The sequence below is a fragment of the Oryctolagus cuniculus genome, chromosome 19 (genome assembly GCF_964237555.1).
Source record: "Oryctolagus cuniculus chromosome 19, mOryCun1.1, whole genome shotgun sequence".
NCBI lineage: Eukaryota > Metazoa > Chordata > Mammalia > Lagomorpha > Leporidae > Oryctolagus > Oryctolagus cuniculus.
Genome location: NC_091450.1, coordinates 33,526,341 through 33,547,689, shown reverse-complemented (window position 1 = coordinate 33,547,689; position 21,349 = coordinate 33,526,341). Strand labels below are relative to the sequence as shown.

The following is a 21,349-nucleotide window of genomic DNA, read 5'->3' as shown; positions in this document are numbered from 1 at the left end:
GCAGAGCTAACGCGTGCCTCTGCCCTGCAGCCCACTCTCCATACGACGTCTGTTGGGCTGGTGCAGCTGCAGGCACGCTTCCTCTACATGCACAGAACAAACCTGAGTCCTGCAGATCTTTTCTTACACTTTAAAGTGAGTTGAATTTAATTCCAATGTGATCGAAAACTAAGGGAGAAAATTCAGCCTACCGATTTGGTAGAGAAATGGCCATCAAGCTTTAATAAAGAAGTTAAGCACAGCTCGACAATCATCTTGGGGTTGATTTCCTTATCCTGGTTAGGGCCCAAAACTTGTTTGGATGTGTGTATTGCAGAATTCAAATTTGTTCTATGCAACAGGAGTCTGAGATCATTACGCAACACACATCTTTCTGAGAAAGGCACAGAGAAGCTGCCTTTAGCTTCTCATGGTGACACGTCCAGTCATGTCTCGAAGGCTCTCAGACAGCCGCTATTTCTTCTCCTGGGCAGTACCCGTGTTTACACGAGCTGCCCTTCCCAGAGAGGCCCTGGAGTTGAAAATCACTAAGGCAATTCATTTATTTGTTTCTTCTGTTAAGATCTCTTGTTTTGACAATAAAAATCCTGACTACCCTCAAAGAAAAAAGTAAAACGAGCAGTGGGCTTGGGGCAGGATGGCAAAGGGTGCCTGTGTGGCACCATCCCACCTGCCACGTTCTCTCCAGGCCCTGCGAGGACAGGTCTATTCCTGGGGAACGGAGGTGCTAACGGGGCAGGGCGCCGTTTTCCACTGCCAGGCCCCCGTCCCAGGAGTGCCTTTTCTCTTTAGGCTTCCAATTAGCACGGGTAAGCATCACCCACGTCCCCAGGGAGGGCCAAGAACACCGTGTCCCACGCTGTCCTCTCTGGCCTCCTAACCCCGCCACGGGCCCCTTGCACTTCCCTCTCTGACCCTTGCTGGTCTTACTCAGGGCCTCCCTGCACCCACAGCCACTGGACAGGGCACCGGGCCCCTGGCTGACACAGGCTCTGTTCCTGACCACACAGGGCCAGCAGCAGCTGCTGAAGGGCTGGTGCCCCCCCCCCCCCCCCCGGCTGCATGTGCTCGCGCTCTCCCCAGGCCTCCCTGGACCCCCAGCACTGGCAGACAGCTTCTCTGCCTCCAATCACCCAGCTCTGGGTTGCTCTCATCTCAGCCACGCCCCGTCTGAGGGCCTGGGGATGGTGCTGGCAGGTGTGGAACTGCCTGCTTGTCACTTCCCAGCATTTCTGACTCAACTCTCCTGCCACCCCTGCCAGGGGCTCCCCTGCACTCTGATCTCTCCTCCCCTGCCAGGGGCTCACCTGCGCTCTGATCTCTCCTCCCCTGCCAGGGGCTCACCTGCGCTCTGATCTCTCCTCCCCTGCCAGGGGCTCACCTGCGCTCTGATCTCTCCTCCCCTGCCAGGGAGGGGCTCACCTGCGCTCTGATCTCTCCTCCCCTGCCAGGGGCTCCCCTGCGCTCTGATCTCTCCTCCCCTGCCAGGGGCTCACCTGTGCTCTGATCTCTCCTCCCCTGCCAGGGGCTCACCTGCGCTCTGATCTCTCCTCCCCTGCCAGGGGCTCACCTGCGCTCTGATCTCTCCTCCCCTGCGCTCTGATCTCTCCTCCCCTGCCAGGGGCTCACCTGCGCTCTGATCTCTCCTCCCCTGCCAGGGGCTCACCTGCGCTCTGATCTCTCCTCCCCTGCCAGGGGCTCACCTGCGCTCTGATCTCTCCTCCCCTGCCAGGGGCTCACCTGCGCTCTGATCTCTCCTCCCCTGCCAGGGGCTCACCTGCGCTCTGATCTCTCCTCCCCTGCCAGGGGCTCACCTGCGCTCTGATCTCTCCTCCCCTGCCAGGGGCTCACCTGTGCTCTGATCTCTCCTCCCCTGCCAGGGAGGGGCTCACCTGCGCTCTGATCTCTCCTCCCCTGCCAGGGGCTCACCTGCGCTCTGATCTCTCCTCCCCTGCCAGGGGCTCACCTGTGCTCTGATCTCTCCTCCCCTGCGCTCTGATCTCTCCTCCCCTGCCAGGGGCTCACCTGTGCTCTGATCTCTCCTCCCCTGCCAGGGGCTCACCTGCGCTCTGATCTCTCCTCCCCTGCCAGGGGCTCACCTGCGCTCTGATCTCTCCTCCCCTGCCAGGGGCTCACCTGCGCTCTGATCTCTCCACCCCTGCCAGGGGCTCACCTGTGCTCTGATCTCTCCTCCCCTGGCTGAGGGGCCTAGACAGGCGGGGGGTTCTTGACAGTCCTATCCTTCTTGACCCCACACCAACCAGCCAATCCATCACCAAGCCCGGTTGTGGCCACCACACAGCCAGTCCCTGCAGGAGTAACAGGAGCCACGTGGATGCCAACATCCATCCCTGGTTCACACACAATCCTCTAGGGGCCGGCGCTACTGCACAGCAGCGAAAGCCGCCCCCTGCAGTGCCGGCATCCCACGTGGGCACCAGTTCTAGTCCTGGCTGCTCCACTTCCCATCCAGCTCTCTGCTAATGACCCGGGAAAGCAGCAGAAGGTGGCCCAAGTGTGTGGGCCCCTGCACCTTCATTGGAAACCCAGAAGCTCCTGGCTTCACATCAGCTCAGCTCCGGCTATTGTGGCCATTTGCAGAGTGAACCAGGGGATGGAAGACCTCTCTCTCTGCCTCTGGCTCTCTCTGTAACTCTTTCAAATAAATAAATAAAATCTTTAAAAAAAAGAAAAAGAAAGAACCCTCTGACAAGGGTGTGGCACTTGCTCTTTCCTTCTGCTTCAGGCCAAGGTCAGCCCAGCTGTGCTTCCTGCAGGAGGCTGGACTTGCCACAGCTCACTTCTGATTCTCGCCCCACATCCTGGCCCCTCAGGGAGCCTTCCAGACCCCACACCGTGTCGCTCTCCCCTGCCGCTGTGCCCTCCCCAGCTGGAAACACGCCTGCTGCCTTGGAGACTGACACCTGCTCATCCAGAGGAAGGGCCCGGCCTGCTAACCCGCTACCTGTGGACCTGCAGGCCTGGGGGGCCCGGCCTGCTAACCCGCTACCTGTGGATTTGCCGGCCTGGAGAGCCCTGGACCACTGGACACGCCCAGAGACCGTCCTGAATAAAAGCATGAACGGGCGACAGCACACAGCTGGGCCGTATGGAGAGAGGAGCTCGAGGCGCCACCTGCTGGCTTCCTCTGGGCCCTCCCACACGGCTGCCGTGGTCCTGCCCACACACGTCTTCCAGTTCTCTAAGCACGAGCCTTCAGGGCACACCTTCCGCAGGCCTCGTCACCCCTGTCCTGCCGAAGAATCGGCTGGGACACAGGAACCGAGAGGAGGTGAGGGGCTTCCTGAGGGAGGGGCAACTGTGTCTGGAGAGGAGGGGGAGAGGAGGACGGGCAAGAAGCACCCCTGAGGCCCAAAGAGAAGGCAGGAGAAGGTGGGGGGGGAGGTTTGCCCACCCGGGCAGGGGCAGGGGCAGGGGCAGCGGCATGAAGGAGGGGCAGGCAGGGGCAGGAGCAGCGGCATGAAGGAGGGCAGGCAGGGGCAGGGGCAGCGGCGTGAAGCAGGGCGGGCAGGGGCAGGGGCAGGGGCAGCGGCGTGAAGGAGGGGCAGTGGCAGGAGCAGCGGCGTGAAGGAGGGCAGGGGCAGGGGCAGGGGCAGCGGCGTGAAGGCGGGGCAGGGGCAGGGGCTCACCGGGCTGAGCAGGAAGCTGATCCTGCTCCCGCTGGCGTTGCACCGCAGTGAGGTGATGCCCCCCACGCCCGGGACCAGCGCCGCCAGGCTCCTGCAGCTGCAGTGTACCTTGGCCTCTCTGCGGGGAGGAAGGGGTGCAGTGCGGGTCAGAGGGCAGGCTGCTCGCAGCTCGGTGCCTCTCAGCCCGCGGCCCTGCCCTGTGTGCTCAGGACGCAGGTGCTGAGGTGAGCAACAGGCATCTGCAGCCTCGGACACCCCCCCCCCACCGTGTGCCGCAGCGGCCCGGGCAGGCACAGCTCCACTCCCGCCCTGCTGCCCCGCCCCGCCCCGCCCCGCCAGACCAGCAGCTGCCTGACCAGGCCCTGCAGGCAGCCTCTCCCCTTTCTTTGACTTCCTCAGTTTCTGCCTCCATCTTTTTCTGCTCCAGGACACATTTCTCACCCAGTGCCCTCAGGCACCTCTTTGCCCGGGGCCGTCTCACGTCCACTGCCCAGGGGTGTGCCTGGGGACTGGGCTGTGGGCAATGGGAGAAGCGCATAGGTACAGAGCAAGGTACATCACAGCCAGGCCAGGTGTAACCTGTCAGTATAACAGGTCAGTGTAGCGCTGGCCCGGCCAGGTGTAATCCATCAGTGTGACGTGTCAGTGGAGTGCTGGCCTGGCCAGGTGTAACCTGTCAGTATAACAGGTCAGTGTAGCTGGCCCGGCCAGGTGTAACTTGTCAGTGTGACGTGTCAGTGGAGTGCTGGCCAGGCGAGGTGTAACCTGTTAGCGTGACGGCTCAGTGGAGTGCTGGCCCAGCCAGGTGTAACCTGTCAGTGTGATGGCTCAGTGGAGCGCTGCCCTGGCCAGGTGTAACCTGTCAGTGTGACGTGTCAGTGTAGCGCTGGCCCAGCCAGGTGTAACCCATCAGTGTGACGTGTCAGTGGAGCGCTGGCCAGGCGAGGTGTAACCTGTTAGTGTGACGGCTCAGTGGAGCGCTGGCCCGGCCAGGTGTAACCTGTCAGTGTGACGTGTCAGTGGAGTGCTGGCCAGGCAAGGTGTAACTTGTCAGTGTGACGGCTCAGTGGAGTGCTGGCCCGGCCAGGTGTAACCCATCAGTGTGACGTGTCAGTGGAGCGCTGGCCTGGCCAGGTGTAACCTGTCAGTGTGACGTGTCAGTGGAGCGCTGGCCCGGCCAGGTGTAACCTGTCAGCCTGCCGGGTCACCATGATGGGCTGGGCATGTCAGGTTCTCCACCGAGCAGAAGGCGCTCTGGGAAGTTCTGTGCTCTTTTGGGAGCAGGGACCGTGCTGCACATCCCCGGGGGCGGCGTCCACGGAGCCTCTGTGCCCCCCCCCCCGTCAGGACGGCCCCGTGCACACTGAGTTATTACTGGGGCTGTCACGTCACCCTGCCTTCTTTCTGTCCTGTCCCTGTCTGCCCTCGCTCAGGACGGGCACCTTTGCCGCCCTGCTTCAGCCTCCTGTGTGCGCTACTGCCGCAGTCCCAGGCTGAGCTCCCTCCAAGGGGCCGGGCCTCCTCCTGGACAAGCTGTTAGGAACCACTCGGTGTGCAGCAGCTCCATGGTGGAGTAAGGAAATGTGTGTCCACACAGACTGGACAGACCCATGCGGGGATTCTCTGTAGACAGGGTCACGCAAACCCGCAAGCAGAAGGGTTCACAGTGGCGTCTTCTGACCCCTGGGTGCCTGCTACTCCGCAGCCCCTCCCACAGTGAGGATCCGGCTCCTGCGCCCCCACACCACTGCCTTCCCATTCCGCTCCAGCTGAATTCAGCTCCAGGGGGTAATGGTGTCAGAATCCCTCATGCACCCCATCAGCGCTGCTCTGTGACATGGTTTCCACCACTTCCAAAGTGACAGAGGACGCTGTCCCCCACGCCTTCAGTCGTGACAGGCTGCTTTTACCTCCTGTGTTCCATCCTGGCAACCCCCTCCCCAGCCATGCCCCAAGAGATGGGAAGCGTTTGTGTACATTAAGGCTCCCACTCTGTGAGGGAAAGTTCCAGGGGCTCTGGCAGACGCAGAGTCCCTGCCTCCCCTACCCGACCCTCCCCTCCCACACCGCTCTGCCACCAACACAGAATTCAGGTGCAGTGTCCCTACCTCCCCTACCCGACCCCCCCCCCCACCGCCCTGCCACCAACACAGAATTCAGGTGCAGTGTCCCTACCTCCCCTACCCGACCCTCCCCTCCCCCACCGCCCTGCCACCAACACAGAATTCAGGTGCAGTGTCCCTACCTCCCCTCCCACACAGCTCTGCCACCAACACAGAATTCAGACGCAGTGTCCCTACCTCCCCTACTTGACCCCCCCCCCACCGCCCTGCCACCAACACAGAATTCAGACGCAGTGTCCCTACCTCCCCTATTTGACCATCCCCCCCCCCCCCCACCGCCCTGCCACCAACACAGAATTCAGACGCAGTGTCCCTACCTCCCCTACTGGACCCTCCCCTCCCACACCGCCCTGCCACCAACACAGAATTCAGGTGCAGTGTCCCTACCTCCCCTACTCGACCCTCCCCCCCCCCACCGCCCTGCCACCAACACAGAATTCAGGTGCAGAGTCCCTACCTCCCCTACTCGACCCTCCCCCCCACCGCCCTGCCACCAACACAGAATTCAGGTGCAGTGTCCCTACCTCCCCTACTCCACCCTCCCCTCCCACACCGCCCTGCCACCAACACAGAATTCAGACGCAGTGTCCCTACCTCCCCTCCCACACCGCCCTGCCACCAACACAGAATTCAGACGCAGTGTCCCTACCTCCCCTCCCACACCGCTCTGCCACCAACACAGAATTCAGACGCAGTGTCCCTACCTCCCCTATTTGACCATCGCCCCCCCCCACCCTGCCACCAACACAGAATTCAGACGCAGTGTCCCTACCTCCCCTATTTGACCATCCCCCCCCCACCGCCCTGCCACCAACACAGAATTCAGACGCAGTGTCCCTACCTCCCCTACCCGACCCCCCCCCACCGCCCTGCCACCAACACAGAATTCAGACGCAGTGTCCCTACCTCCCCTATTTGACCATCCCCCCCCCCCCCACCGCCCTGCCACCAACACAGAATTCAGGTGCAGTGTCCCTACCTCCCCTCCCACACCGCCCTGCCACCAACACAGAATTCAGGTGCAGTGTCCCTACCTCCCCTCCCACACTGCCCTGCCACCAACACAGAATTCAGGTGCAGTGTCCCTACCTCCTCTACTCGACCCTCCCCCCCCCACCGCCCTGCCACCAACACAGAATTCAGGTGCAGTGTCCCTACCTCCCCTACTCGACCCTCCCCCCTCCCCTCCCACACCGCCCTGCCACCAACACAAAATTCAGGTGCAGTGTCCCTACCTCCCCTACTCCACCCTCCCCTCCCACACCGCCCTGCCACCAACACAGAATTCAGACGCAGTGTCCCTACCTCCCCTCCCACACCGCCCTGCCACCAACACAGAATTCAGACGCAGTGTCCCTACCTCCCCTCCCACACCGCTCTGCCACCAACACAGAATTCAGACGCAGTGTCCCTACCTCCCCTATTTGACCATCGCCCCCCCCCCCGCCCTGCCACCAACACAGAATTCAGACGCAGTGTCCCTACCTCCCCTACTCGACACCCCCTCCCACACCGCCCTGCCACCAACACAGAATTCAGGTGCAGTGTCCCTGCCTCCCCTACTCGACCCTCCCCCCCCCACCGCCCTGCCACCAACACAGAATTCAGCCTCAATACGCGGTGTTTCAAGATGTGAGTGGCCTGTTCATGCTGAAGGGAGAACGCACGAGGTCTCTGGCGTCTGCCCACTTTCTAGCCTCCTAACTCAGAAAACAGAATATTGGACAACAACGGTACCTTCGGGAAAGATCAAAGCTTTTAAAGTGAGCCAGGTCTGTTCCGACAACCAGGAAGTTTCCACAGACATCCAAGAAGCAGGGGTTCCCCTCGTTCTCCGAGAACAGCAGGAGCTGTTTGACCGTCCCCTGAGGAAACAAAGAAATTCAGGAAAGCAGCTTTCATGGCGTCTCACTGCTGCTGCCCAGCAGCGGCCACACGTAGTTTCACGCACTGCGCTCGTTCCCCCAGTAGGCACCGGCGGGGTTCCAGGGCCACGGGCACAGGCGGAGCCTGCCCTCAACCCTGAGGAAGAGGCAGCTGGCCAGGACGTCTGCTCAGGGGAGGAACGAGACGGAGGGGCAGAGGGGCGACAGGTGGACATCTGGGGAGACAGCGCCCTGAGCCCCGAACACACTGCCCACTGGCAGGTTGTGGGTGTCCTGTGAAACGTGCCCGGGGGGGGGGGGGGCTTGGAGGGGCCTCATCAGGACAACGGTCTCTTCCTGGGCTCAGTCCCCAGGGAAGCTCACGTCCACCTTTTCACTGTGTATCTAATACTTCAATAAAACGTTTAAGAAATCAGTCTCGTCTGAGGCGGCCTTCCAGCAGCCGGGAGGAGGGAGCAGTCAGCCACAGTGGAGGAAGCAGGCCGCGGCACTGCAGCAGCACGGGGTCTCCCTCCAGGGCCCAGAGGGCGTGGCCACACCACCATCACTGGGGCAGGCTATGTGCTGAGGTAAAGGAGATGCCACGGGGCTGTCGGCCAGGACGTGATTTTCCATCACTTGTATGTGAAAACTGTCACTCTATCTTCATAACATTTAGGGAGGCAGACTCACCCTGGTCCTCTGGGTTTTAGTTCGCCCAGACTCAGGGACGGCCCGCAGCATGCAGGACTCGTTCTGGAGGGGCACTGTGTCAACACGCACCGCGGAACGCAGCAGCTGGGCTGATGTGACCGGCACAGGAGCCGCGTGGCACTAGTGTGAGGATGCTAATTAAGACAGGGCCGCAAGGGCACTCAGTGGGCACAGAACTGCAGGAGGCTCCAACGGCGGGCGAGGAGGCAGGGACGCACAGTCCAGAGAACAGAGGACAGGCAGCCCCAGCCAGACTCCGACCTTCACCTTCGCCTATCTTGTAGGAGCTTATCAAATGCATGCAAAACCAAGGTCAAGGGCTGCTTGCACACAGCTGAAATCAAAGAGGCAGGAAACAGCTGACCAGGCTCGCACGTCCGCCATCTTCTGCCCCTTACTTGCTGGATGCCCTGGGTTCAGACCTGAACTTACACCACCCCTGCTCTGGACACCCAGATCTGCACTTCCAGTGGTCTCCTGGGGTTCTCTAGGGAAGTTTACAGAACTAAAGTCCTGCACCTGCTCCACTGCTGGACTTTCAGCTTAAAGCCACTCAAGAGAGATGCCCTGTGACACTGACGTCTATGAGCCACCTGCTCCACCTCTGATCCAGCTCCCTGCTAAGGCACCTAGGAAAGCAGTGGAAGATTCCCCACTACTTGGGCCCCTACCACCCTTGTGGGAGACCTGGATGGAGTTCCAAGTTCCTGGCTTCAATCTGGCCCAGCCTGACTGCAGCCACTGTTGAACGGACCAGTGTATCGAAGATCTCTCCATCTCTCTCTATAACTTTGCCTTTCAAATATACATATACACACACAAAATAAAATAAAAATAAGGAAAGAAAGAAGGAAAAGCAAGCAGGCTGACCTGGCAGGCTCAGAGTCCTGTTCCTGTCACTGCCTACCACACTGCCTGTCCGTCCACCCTGGCCCTGTTGCCCAGGGGCTGGGCCCTCAGCACCCCGCAACGCCGTCTTCCACAGCTTCCTCCTTCTTCACCAGCTACCTGATTCTCCCAGCACATGGGCCCAGATGTTTCTTCTAGGGGGAAGACAGCACGACACCAAGAGCGCACAGCACACGCCACAGCAACCCTCACTGCTCCTGGCTGTGACCCTGGCTGCCTTCAGGTGAAGGTCCCCCAGGGCCCATGGCCAGTCGCCCTTTTTATTTTTTTGAAGGTTTGATGTATTTGAAAGAGGTGCAGCACAGCAGGTGATGGCCGACTGGAGTCACACCTGGAACCTGCTCCAGTGTCATCAGCACAGCCCACAGGTGGACCCGGCACTCACCTGCCAGGTGCGAACCTGGACTCGGTTTGGCTCCACGGTGTACACGTTTTCCTCGTGCACTGCTAGCACCGGGGTCTCGCACAGGAAGGCACCTACGATGGAAGAGAAGCATCACCACAGCAGCTGCGGGCCTCTTCCGTCGCCTCGGCTTTTAGGACCCGGCCTCCCGGGGCACTGTGTCGCCCACGGGATAAGACGCCAATGACGACGAGCACACCCCACCCGCTGCTTCCATTCCTGCCTGCTCCGCCTCAACCCAGCTCCCTGCTACAGCCGGGGAAAAGCAGCGGAAGATGGATCTGTGTTTGGGCCCCCGCACCGACGTGGGAGACCCAGAAGCCACTCCTGGCTCCTGGCTTTCGCCTGGCCCAGGCCTGGCCATTGCAGCCATTTGAGGAGCAAACCAGTGGATGGAAGACCTCTCTCTCTGTCCCTCCCTTTCTCCCTCTGTAACTCCGCCTTTCAATTACATGAAATCTTTTTTTTTAAAAAAGATGACCAGATTGCACGTCCCAGTGCCTGGGTTTGAGACCAGCTCTGCTCCTGACTACAGACCCCTGCTAACGCACACCCTCACAGGGAGCAGGTGACGGCCCAGGTACTGGGTCCCTGCCACCCATGTGGGAGACCCTGGCTTCAGACAGCCCAGCCCTGGCCATTGCAGGCTTCTTGGGGGTGAGCCAGTGGGTAGAGGATCCCTCTGCATCTCTCAGATAGTGAAAGGAAGGAAGAAGGGATAGTGAATTTGAGGGGAGAAAAGTGGCGCATCCCTCGCAGGCCTCATGACAGCTTCGTGTGGCCCGCGTCGGGCAGGCGAGGGACTCTATCTGGGCTTCCAGCAGCACCACACCTCCAGCGTCAGCTACGCAGGTGTCTGCCCCCTCGTTGTGTGGGCTGCTTTCTGGCTCTAAAGGTTTCCACCAGGGAGGGGCAATGCTGCACAGCTGACGTCTGTCTCTGCTGCCCTGGCATCGGTGGGCAGTGCTGCACAGCTGACGTCCGTCTCTGCTGCCCTGGTATTGGTGGGCAGTGCTGCACAGCTGACGTCCGTCTCTGCTGCCCTGGTATCGGTGGGCAGTGCTGCACAGCTGACGTCTGTCTCTGCTGCCCTGGTATCGGTGGGTCGTGGGCGGTGGGTGGAACTCAATCCTCCTTTAGACAGTACACGAGGAAGGGACCAGGGCAGGGCGGGGGAACTGCTACAAGACAGCTGGAGGCGGGGCCGGCGCCGTGGCGCAGTGGGTTAATCCTCCGCCTGCGGCACCAGCATCCCATAAGGGCACCGTTTCTAGTCCCGGCTGCTCCTTTTCCAATCCAGCTCTCTGCTGTGGCCTGGGAAAGCAGTAGAAGATGGCCCAAGTGTTTGGGCCCCTGCACAGCGTGGGAGACCAGGAGGAAGCACCTGGCTCCTGGCTTCAGATTGGCGCAGCTCCGGCCATTGCAGCCATTTGGGGAGTGAACCAACAGAAGGAAAACCTTTCTCTCTGTCTCTCCCTCTCACTGTCTGTAACTCTACCTCTCAAATAAATAAACAAAATCTTTAAAGAAATAATAATAAAAAAAAAGACAGCTGGAGGCAACAAGATGTCAGGAAAAGACCAGGCCATGGGAACAATGTGAGGGAGACAGCAGCAACCAGTGCAGGCAGCCCAGAGGCGGGAGGTGGCCAGCAAGCAAGGGGGCAGCCACTCTCATCACGGCGCGATGAGAAATCCTCCTGTGGATTACGACAGCCTGAGGGGCTGGCGCTGTGGTGTAGCAGACGAAGCCTCTGCCTACAACAAGGGCATCCCATATGGGCACTGGTTCGAGTCCTGGCTGCTCCACTTCTGATCCAACTCCCTGCGAATGCTCCTGGGAAAGCAGAAGACGGCCCAAGTGCTTAGGCCCCTGCACTCATGCAGGAGACCCAGAAGCAGCTCTGGGCTCCTGGCTTTGGCCTGGCCCAGCCCTGGCTGTTGCAGCTGTTTGGGGAGTGAACCAGTGGATGGAAGACTTTTCTCTCTGTCCCTCCCTCTCTCTATAACTCTTTCAAATAAATAAATATATCTTTAAAAAGAGAGCGAGAGAGATCCTAAGGCTGGGGCTGGTGTTTGGTGCAAGACACTGCTTGGGATGCCTAAACTCTCATGGGAGTCTCTGGGTCGGTGTTCTGCTCAACTTCTGATCCCGGCCTCCTCCCGGCCTCCTCCGAACGTGCAGCCTGTGAGGCAGCAGTGACGGCTCCAGTGGCTCCGTCTCATTTGGGAGAGCCAGCCTGTGGCCCCGGCCCAGCGCAGCCCTGGCTGCTGAGGGCATTTGGGAGATAACACAGCGGACGGTGGATCTGTCTTTCTGCCGTTCTAATAAAGTGAAAGTAAGTAAATAAAAAGTTGTAAAAAAAAAAAAAAAGAAGAGCCCAAGGCCAGGATGGGGGAAGGTAGCACTGGTGCGGAGGGACAGCACTGATGGCTACCGCACTGCGCTCAGCAATGTGTCAGAGATCGAGACCAGGCCCCAGACCCGGCGCTGTGACTGTGGGCTAGCGTGGGGAATGATGCCAGGGCCTCGAGATGGAAGGGTTGTCCTGGCTGTCTTACACACGCGGTAGGTCCTAAAGCCAGGCCACTTGCGTCCGTGTGTGGAGGAGGCAGACTTCATTCAGAAGGGGCACTTGACCACAGAGCTAAGAACTCGAGTTTGTGACCACCAGGAAGGACCATGGGCACCACTGGAAGCCAGAGCAAGGACCAGTCCTCCCCTGGGGGCTGCACAGGGCGTGTGGCCTGGCTGCCGTCTGGACTTTGGCCCAGGGAAGCTGATGGGGCCTCTGGGCCTGCAGAGCCGAGAGACTTTTCTGTGGTTTGAAGGCCTTGAGCGTGTCACAGAAGCCTCGGGAAGCCTGCACTGGAGACGGGTCAGAGGCAGCTGAGTTATACCTGGGGAGCTGCTGGACACGGAACAGTGCCTCTAATCCACCCTGGGACGTCCGCCAGGCTCTGGCCTGACTCAAGACAGGGCCTGTGGCCCTTTCAAGTCCCGCCTGCTCTACTTCTGATCCAGCTCTCTGCGGTGGCCTGAGAAAACAGAAGATGGCCCAAGTCCTTGGGCCCCTGCACCTGCGTGGGCAACTTGGAAGACTCCTGGCTCCTGGCTTCGGCTCAGCTCAGCTCCTGCCATTGCAGCCATTTAGGGAGTGAACCAGTGGATGGAAGACCTCTCTCTCTGCCTTTCAAATAAATAAAATAAAAATAAAAAAAAGCAAAGCAAAGCTATAAAAGGCGGGCCCACTGCTGCCTGCAGTCTGGAAACATCCAGGATGCGGCTGAGACGCGACCTGTTCCCGGAAGGAGGCTCGGGGAGCACTGTGGCTGCCGCTGCTCCCAAAGCCCCGTCTCGGAGCCACGCAGCAGTCCGGGAGCAAGGAGGGCTCCATGGCCTGGGCCTGGCAGCACTGGTTCTGGACGCCACGCTCAGGCCTGAGAGCCGACACAAGGTCTGCCTACTCGGGAACACTTCAAGGGACAAGCACCCCTCTCATCAGGCGGAGAGCAAATGCAGCAGGATACAAGGGGGCCCTCTGGGGGCGAAGACTCCCACCTGCGTTCCGCATCACGGCTCCAGAGGGCTCGAAGATCAGCACCTGCTTTCCGTTCCAGACAGCGACAGCGTCCTGGAAGAATCCACGGTCAGGAGAGGCAGGATGCGGACCTGAACCCCACTGCAGCCCTCTGTCCCGCGCTCTAAGCAGGTCCATCCCTGCGGAGTCAGCCACAGTCCCTCGCGGGTGGAGGTTAAGGCTGCTTCCCAGTTTTGCAAAACGGCCCTGGGTTGCTGTGACTCTTTATGAACACAACACTCGGGGCTCAGGGGAAGACAACCCGGAGAACAGGGAGGGGTGGCCCAGCTCGCAGGGCCCCCAGCACTCACCTTGGTGGCAAACACGCCGCTGACATGCATGTCTGTGCGCAAGCTGTGTGCTGCCCCCGTGGACAGGAAGGACACGCTGAGCGAGCTCGGGGACACCTGCACGGCGGCCACTTGCTGGTGGAAGTGGGACGAGAGCGCCTGCTCCTTGAGGACCACCACGGAGCTGCCGAGGTTCACCGCCAGGAGGTTCTTCCTGGAGCCCCACTGCGCACCCACGTCACAGGAGAACAAAGAGGGGAGAGGCCGGCAGGGTGTGGGGGGGGCGTTCAGACACGAGGACCCACCCGCCATTCCCAGCGCCCTTTCTTCCGCTTATCTACGCTGGCGGCTACGCTGGCGGCTATGCTGGCGGCATCAGCTCCGGTTGGGGGCTTCTGGAATTCACTTTTCTGAGTACCGTATAAGGATGCTTATGTTTAAAAATGATGGGCAGTTTACACAATGTGTTAAGTTTTCTAGCTTTCTTACGCTGAGGTGAAATCCTGAAAACACTACACTCAGTCCCCAGAGCCCATGTCACTGTGGGATTCCGCCTCTGGGAAACACTCAGGACAGGTCAACACAGGAGAGACAAAGGCTGGTGCCCAGTGAGGCTGAGGGAGGGGAGGGCGACTGCTGATGGGAACACATTTATTTTTTGGGCAGCAGAGATGTTCTTAAATTTACTGTAATGACAGCTGGAAAACTGGAAGTATACTAAAAATTACTTAGGGAGCCGGCGCTGTGGCGTAGTGGATAAAGCCTCCACCATCGGTGCCGGCATCCCGATTCAAGTCCTGGCTGCTCCACTTCCGATCCAGTTCCCTGCTAATGTGCCTGGGAAAGCAGTGGGACATAGCCCGTCCTTGGGCCCCTGCACCCACGAGGCTTTGGATCAGCTTAGCTCTAGCCAATGGGGCCATTTGGGGAGTGAACCAGCGGACGGAAGACCTCTCTGCCTCTGCCTGTAACTTTGCATTTCAAATAAATAAATAAATCTTAAAAAAAAAAAGAACCTACTTAAATTTTTTTTTTTTTTGACAGGCAGAGTGGACAGTGAGAGAGACAGAGAGAAAGGTCTTCCTTTGCCGTTGGTTCACCCTCCAATGGCCGCCGCGGCCGGTGCGCTGCGGCCAGCGCACCGCGCTGATCCGATGGCAGGAGCCAGGAGCCAGGTGCTTTTCCTGGTCTCCCATGGGGTGCAGGGCCCAAGCACTTGGGCCATGCTCCACTGCACTCCCGGGCCACAGCAGAGGGCTGGCCTGGAAGAGGGGCAACCGGGACAGAATCCGGCGCCCCGACCGGGACTAGAACCCGGTGTGCTGGCGCCGCAAGGTGGAGGATTAGCCTAGTGAGCCGCGGCGCCGGCCCAGAACCTACTTAAATTTAAAAAAAGACCATTTGGTATGTGAATTATTTCTTAACAAAGCTATTTTTAATACCTAGATAAAGTTAGGAATAGAGACAGAGAGATGGCATATAGGAATGAATTAGTACAGGTCTACAATCCTTATTTGTAATTCTGAAATCCAAAAGGTCTTCTGAATGTTTGTGATAGATTTTTATTTATTTAATTTGCTTGAAAGGTAGAGACAGAGCTCTCCCATCCACTGGCTCACTCCCCAAACACTGTCAGGGCTAAGCCAGGCCAAAGCTGGGAGCTGGGAGTTAACCCAGGTCTCCGTGTAGGTGGCAGGGACCCAAGGTGTACAGTAGCAGGAAGCTGGGACCACGAGTAGGGCTGGGAGTTAACCCAGGTCTCTGTGTAGGTGGCAGGCACCCAAGGTGTACAGTAGCAGGAAGCTGGGACCACGAGTAGGGCTGGGAGTTAACCCAGGTCTCTGTGTAGGTGGCAGGCACCCTCCCAAGATCTTTAATGGCTGTGCCAAGCGCCCACCCCCTAAACATGCTCACGACTGTCATTTTTTAGACAATCCTAAGGTGAATAACGGCTCAACCCAAGTTCAGCGCTCATCACTCCTCCGCTCCGTGGACAGAGTCGAGCACGCGCAGCGCCGCCGCAGAGCTGTACCTCTACTTGTCTGATGTCTCCCTCCAGCTCAGCGGGCGACTGCAGCGCCCACCTGTCCTTGCCGTCCACCCAGCGGCTGCTCAGCGGGCCTGGGACCCTCTTCCACATGGCCACTCGCCCTCTGTCGGTGCCAGCTGCAAGAAGGCCTGGAGATGACAACACTCACAGTCACTGTGCGGGAAGAGGCACCATGGCAACCACGGCAACCAGCTCCCTCCCCGAGCGCTGCTCCAGCCCCACGACCGGAGGAGCCTTCACAGGTGGTCACTGGCCCTGCAGCCCAGCTGGCGGAGGTGGTGTGCTGGCCACGCGGCTTCTCCAGCAAGCTCACCTGCTGTGTTCTGGGCTGCTTTCCCAGTGCAGGGGCACTGCCCAGCAGCCAGTAAGCATGGCTCTGGCTCTCTCCTGTCCTCTGTGTACACGTATCTACCTGCATGTGCACCGCCCCTCCCCACACTGTGGGGTTTCAGGAGGGGCAGGTCAAGGTGACACGGTCAACCCATCTTGCAGTGGGCCTAACCCTCCGGCCATATGTGGGATACCAGCTCTCCTGTCCCTGGCTTGCCCACACCGCACTCATGCTGCTTCAACGACCCTGGCTAGCACTGACTTCCAGCAGTCGTGTGTCCCTGTGGTCGCCCTGGCCCCTCCCAGGCTGCCTCACCTTTGACCGCGCAGTAACAGACACAGTTTATGTTCTCTCCTCGCTCAAAGCCACACGACTCCTCCAGACTCAGCACGTAATTCTCTTCTCGTCCTAAATCCCAGAACCTACAACGAGGAAGAAACGGCAGGAGAGGGCCGTGTGAGAGGCTTCCCACTCTGCTCCCAGCATCTGCCGAACCCGTGGCACAAACGTTAGAAACAGGGCACGAGGCCTGGCTCTCTGGACTCCACAGAGTCCTGTTTGTGGTGACACGGGTGACACGCAGAACCACACAGCCCTAAGCGTCAGGCTAAAGGAGCTGGACGCAGGGGAGACCAAATGCTCCGTTTAGTGGGTACCACGCTCAAATAACCAGGCAAGGCAGTTCCACAGACACACAGGGAGGGGGGCACTCCTGGGGCCTCTCCAGTTGTCCCCTGGTGTGGTTAACTGAGCATGCCCGATTTGATGGGCACATTTCACTGAGCGCGAGGAGCCTGTTCCTGACAACGCTTTATCTAGGGCCACAAGCTGGGACGGCTGCTCTCACCTGAGGACTGCCTCTCCCAGGGCCGTCACGAGGAGGCTGTCCTCAATCAGGATGATGTCCGCCCGGTGCCCTGTTTTCCCGCTCAACTTCACCTGTATAAGGGAAAACCCAAGAGCAGCGTGTGGCTCTCGCTGTGGCTTCTGTTCCTGGACTTGGTCCTCGGCGACGTCGCAGACTCCCCCAGTGGAGGACAGGAAGGGAGGACAACAGAGACCCGAGATGCACAGGCTGAAGCACACGGCAAGTCTTGCACATTAAGTAATAGCCGCCTAGCACGTGGTGTGCCCCTCAGAGAACACGCCCAGAGTGATCCCCAAGTCGGGCCCACGCCCTCCAGGCAGGTCTCACTTGCTGCGGCCCTGCCAGCCAGCGCGTGGCTGGGCAGGTGTCTGAGGCCAGCCTCTACGGGCTGAACTGTGTGTCCCCCAGATTCAGGTACTGGAGTCCTCACCCCAGTGTGACTACGACTGAGTGCAGATGGGGCCTTCAGGAGGTGACCGGGGTGAAGGGAGCTCATGGGGGTGGCGGGGCCTGGCCTGCCAAGGCTGTGGCCTCTGAGTCCTCTCTCCCAGGACGCAGCGTCTGCAAGCCAGGAACCAAAGAGCTGGCACCTCCCTCACGGAGCCTCCAGTGCCCAGGACTGCGAGTGGGAAACGCCTGCCATCAGGCTGCCAGGCCTGTGGCGTGTCTGGGGCAGCCCGAGCTGAGAAACAAGGTCCCTGTGACTCACTGCCCACTCTTCAGATGAGGCGATGGGATCTGAGTGACCAAATACTCACTGACTCACAAAAACTGACTAGTGCCATGATCACTAGAGCATCTGCATTTTCCAAGAAGGAAGGACCCCCGTGGTGCAAACAGGGGCTAGCGTGATGACACGGCGGTGAAGAGCCACCCGCAGTGCCGGCATCCCATGTGGGTGCCACTTCATGTCCCGGCTGCTCCACTCTGATCCAGCTCCCTGCTAATGCACCTGGGAAAGCAGCGAAAGAGGGCCCGAGTGTTTGGGCCCCTGCACCTGCAGGGGAGATCTAGAAGCCCCTGGGTCCAGACTGGCCCACCTCCAGCCATTGCGGCCATTGGGGAATGCTGCAGCAGATGGAAGATCTTTTCTCTAACTCTGCCTTTCAAATAAGTAAATATTTTTTTGACAGGCAGAGTAGACAGTGAGAAAGAGACAGAGAGAAAGGTCTTCCTTTTTCCATTGGTTCGCCCCCCAATGGCCACTGTGGCCGGCTCACTGCGCTGATCCGAAGCCAGGAGCCAGGTGCTTCTCCTGGTCTCCCATGGGGTGCAGGGCCCAAGCACTTGGGCCATCTTCCACTGCACTCCTGGGCCACAGCAGAGAGCTGGCCTGGAAGAGGGGCAACCGGGACAGAATCCGGCGCCCCGACCTGGACTAGAACCCGGGGTGCCAGCGCCACAGACAGAAGATTAGCCTATTGAGCCACGGCGCCGGCCCCTAAGTAAATCTTTAAAAAAAATTTAAAAATATTAATAAACAAATGAAAAGAAGCCCACAGGAGGGCAGTGGATGGCAGTGTCCCTGGCGAGCCGCAGGGCGTGTGGTGTTGCGTCTTCACAGAAGGCCTCGCTCCCCTGGGCGCAGCCCAGAGCTGACGCTGAGTCACCTTCAGGGACCTAGTGCTGTCCTTCAGGAGCCACCTCACCACGTGGCTCTCCAACGGGCCACTGTAGCAGCACCCCTGCCCCATCCCCACCTCGGCAAGAACGTGCACGTGCAGGCAGATGGGAGAGACTGCGCCAAGACCTTGCCAGCAGGCCACACCCTACAAGGGACAGTGAGTGACTCCCTTGATACCCTGCAGCTGCAGACGGCCACCACCTTACCTCCCCTGCTGTGAAGGTGGAGAGCTGTCGCAAGGCGAGGGCACAGGCGTCTCCCGCTGCCCACGGCTGCCTGGCCACACCAGCGATCTCCTCCTTGGTTCTCACATGAGCTAAGCATCCGATGGTGAACGGCTACGTTAGACCAACACCTTTTCGGCCTTGCTAACTCCCGCAGAGGGCAGCCAGAGCAGGGCTCTCAGTGCCACCAGGACCACTCTCCCAACTACCTTCATCATTTCTGCTGCTTCACCGGCAGGCGTCACCGTGTACAGGGACAGCAGAAGGTTCTCCGTGACCACCACCAGCGCCTCTCTTTTCTCGATGTAGAACATGGTCTGGATGGAGCCATCTGTGGATGCCACGCATGCCGTCTTGCCTTTCTTGTCCACGTAGTGCACGGTCCCTGGGAGCACAAGCGTGTGTCAGCAAGCAGCTGTTTCTATCCACCAAAGACACTTTCAAAACAAAACATCTTCACGCTAAGAATTAAAAATAGAGCATTTGTATGTGACCTCGCAGGCTGCCATCTCTGAACCGTGACAGTCACACTCTGTATCTGTCTACGAACACCAGGCACACTCACACTGACGCAGGGTCAAGGAGGACCCTCACCACGGCCACCGCTCTGTCCCCTCGAATGTTACTGCTGCGCTGTCCGCCACGCTGCTGGCTCTCCGGCAGCTCCCTGCCTGGCCCCCTCTCCTTCTCCAGCCCTGGCCCCGCATCACTCCTGCTCTTCCCTGCCTGGCCCCCTCTCCTTCTCCAGCCCTGGCCCCGCATCACTCCTGCTCTTCCCTGCCTTTCTGGGCTTCAGAGCTGGGAGAAGGCCTGGGAGCTCTCAGGAGTCTGGCTCCCGCGTGCTGCCCTGCAGAAGCACCTGGCGAGGCTCCTCGTCAGACGCCCAAAGGTGAACTCCGAGGGCACGCAGAGGCTGCAACAAGCGCACGTGACGGCAGGCTGGCAGGGGAGCCGTGGGCAGGAGGCCCTGGCACACAGCGGCCGCTCGATGAGTGCCAGACTTACAACCCAGGGAGCGTCACACAGACCCTCCCACAGCCTCTGCTCTATGGCCGCTGGGCCTGGCAGCCAGGGAGTGGCCACTGCAAGAAGCTCCCGGGCGAGAGCCCCTCGAACACAGACACGGGGCAGCTCCTGTCCTCCCTCCTTAGAAGCAGGACAGACACAGCCAGGCCGACGGTGCAGCCCCCAAGGATGGCCCGTGCGCAGCCGCTAGCAGCGCTTGTGCGAACCCCCAGGATCCTCTGCCTCCCCGAAAGGCCAGCCAAGACCCGCACCATCGGCCAGACTGACGAAGAACGACAGCCCCTCGTGGGAGCCCATCTTCGGGAAGCTCCCCAAGCCACTCTTCCTCCAGTTAAACATGTCCAGGGCCTTTTCATCGCCACTCACGGCCGCCTTGGCCAGCTGGACCAGGTCCCTGCAAGTAAACACAGCACTGCAGTCGGGGCCCTCCGCTGCCCCCCGGGGCCGGTGCCACCACCCCCGGGAGCCCCGCGCTTACTCGCCAGGAGGGGGAAGCTGGAAGACGCAGCACGTGAGGTGTTTTCCGTACTCGTGCTTCAGCAGAGGCGCTCCTTGGACTCGACCCCTCTGATCCAGCCTCCACAAGAGCAGAACCCCGAGCTGGAAAACCGGCATCGTCAGTGCTGCACCCACCCACGCACAGCGCAGGACGACACGGGTGCTCCTCAACACTTCTTTTCACTTATCTTATTTATTGGAAAGGCAGAGAGACAGAGACACTGGCCGTCCACTGGTTCACTGTTCAAATGCCCCAGGAGTCAGGGCTGGGCACTATACGCAGGTCTCCCACGTGGGTGACAGGGACCCAAGCACTTGGGCCATCGGGGCTCCTTCCTGGGATGTGCACCAGCTGGAATCAGAAGAGCTGGGCACTCGGATACGGGATGTGGTATCCCGGGTGCAACACTGACCACTGCACCGAACGTCCTTACAGACCTTCAACACGTGCACGGCAAAAATCTCTAACGTTTAAGTCAAAAGCCTTTAAGGAAAGAGTCAGAATCCCTGCTATGCACTCTCTCCCCACCTGTATTCCCAACAGAGTTCCGTTTTCAGGATTTTTGTATTTTAGAATAACTTGAGATTTTCAGAAAAACTGCAAATACAGTGTAGAGCATCCCGGATACAACACCAGTTTCCTCTACCAGATCATGCAATAGTGGGGTGCATTTCTTTTTTCTCCCCCCTTATTTATTTACGTGCTTATTTTAAAGGCAAAGAGAGAGAGAGAGAGAGAGAGAAAGAGAGAGAGAGACCGCCCCCCACAGACAGAGAGATCTTGCATCTACTGCTTCACTCCCCGAGGAGCTTCAACAGCTGGGGCAGAGCCAGGTTGAAGCCAGGAGACTGGCGCTCCACGGGGGTCTTCCATGTGGGTGGCTGGAACCCCAGCACTTCCACTTCTACTGTCACATCTACTGCTTTCCCAGGTGCATCAGCAGGGAGCTGAAGTGGAAGTGGTGCAGTAAGGATCTGAACTGGTGGTCTCATCTCGCTATGCCAGCGTCCCAAGTTCAGCTTAGCCTGCTGCGCCACAGTGCTGGCCCCAGGTAGCACATTTCTTAGAATTAAGGAACCAACCCTGTCGCATTACTACTGACTACAGCCCATGCTTCCTGTCCCCGGCCAAGGAACCAACCCTGTCGCATTACTACTGACTACAGCCCATGCTTCCTGTCCCCGGCCCCCAGC

The 21,349-nt window shown here is 59.4% G+C and overlaps 1 protein-coding gene across 2 annotated transcripts in view; it reads right to left on the bottom strand.

The window, feature by feature from the left end:
- Nucleotides 1–21,349, bottom strand: part of IFT140 (intraflagellar transport 140) — a 93,035-nt gene that overhangs the window by 58,893 nt on the left and 12,793 nt on the right. For both annotated transcript variants that reach the window (XM_051830267.2, XM_051830269.2), the window contains 11 exons: nt 20,136–20,257; nt 19,909–20,051; nt 18,841–19,016; nt 16,763–16,854; nt 16,231–16,337; nt 15,567–15,712; nt 13,556–13,759; nt 13,226–13,298; nt 9,647–9,738; nt 7,511–7,638; nt 3,651–3,768 (listed from right to left, as the gene is read on the bottom strand). In XM_051830267.2, coding sequence (XP_051686227.2) covers nt 3,651–3,768; nt 7,511–7,638; nt 9,647–9,738; nt 13,226–13,298; nt 13,556–13,759; nt 15,567–15,712; nt 16,231–16,337; nt 16,763–16,854; nt 18,841–19,016; nt 19,909–20,051; nt 20,136–20,257 — 1,401 coding nt within the window. The remainder of the gene's footprint in view (nt 1–3,650; nt 3,769–7,510; nt 7,639–9,646; nt 9,739–13,225; nt 13,299–13,555; nt 13,760–15,566; nt 15,713–16,230; nt 16,338–16,762; nt 16,855–18,840; nt 19,017–19,908; nt 20,052–20,135; nt 20,258–21,349) is intronic.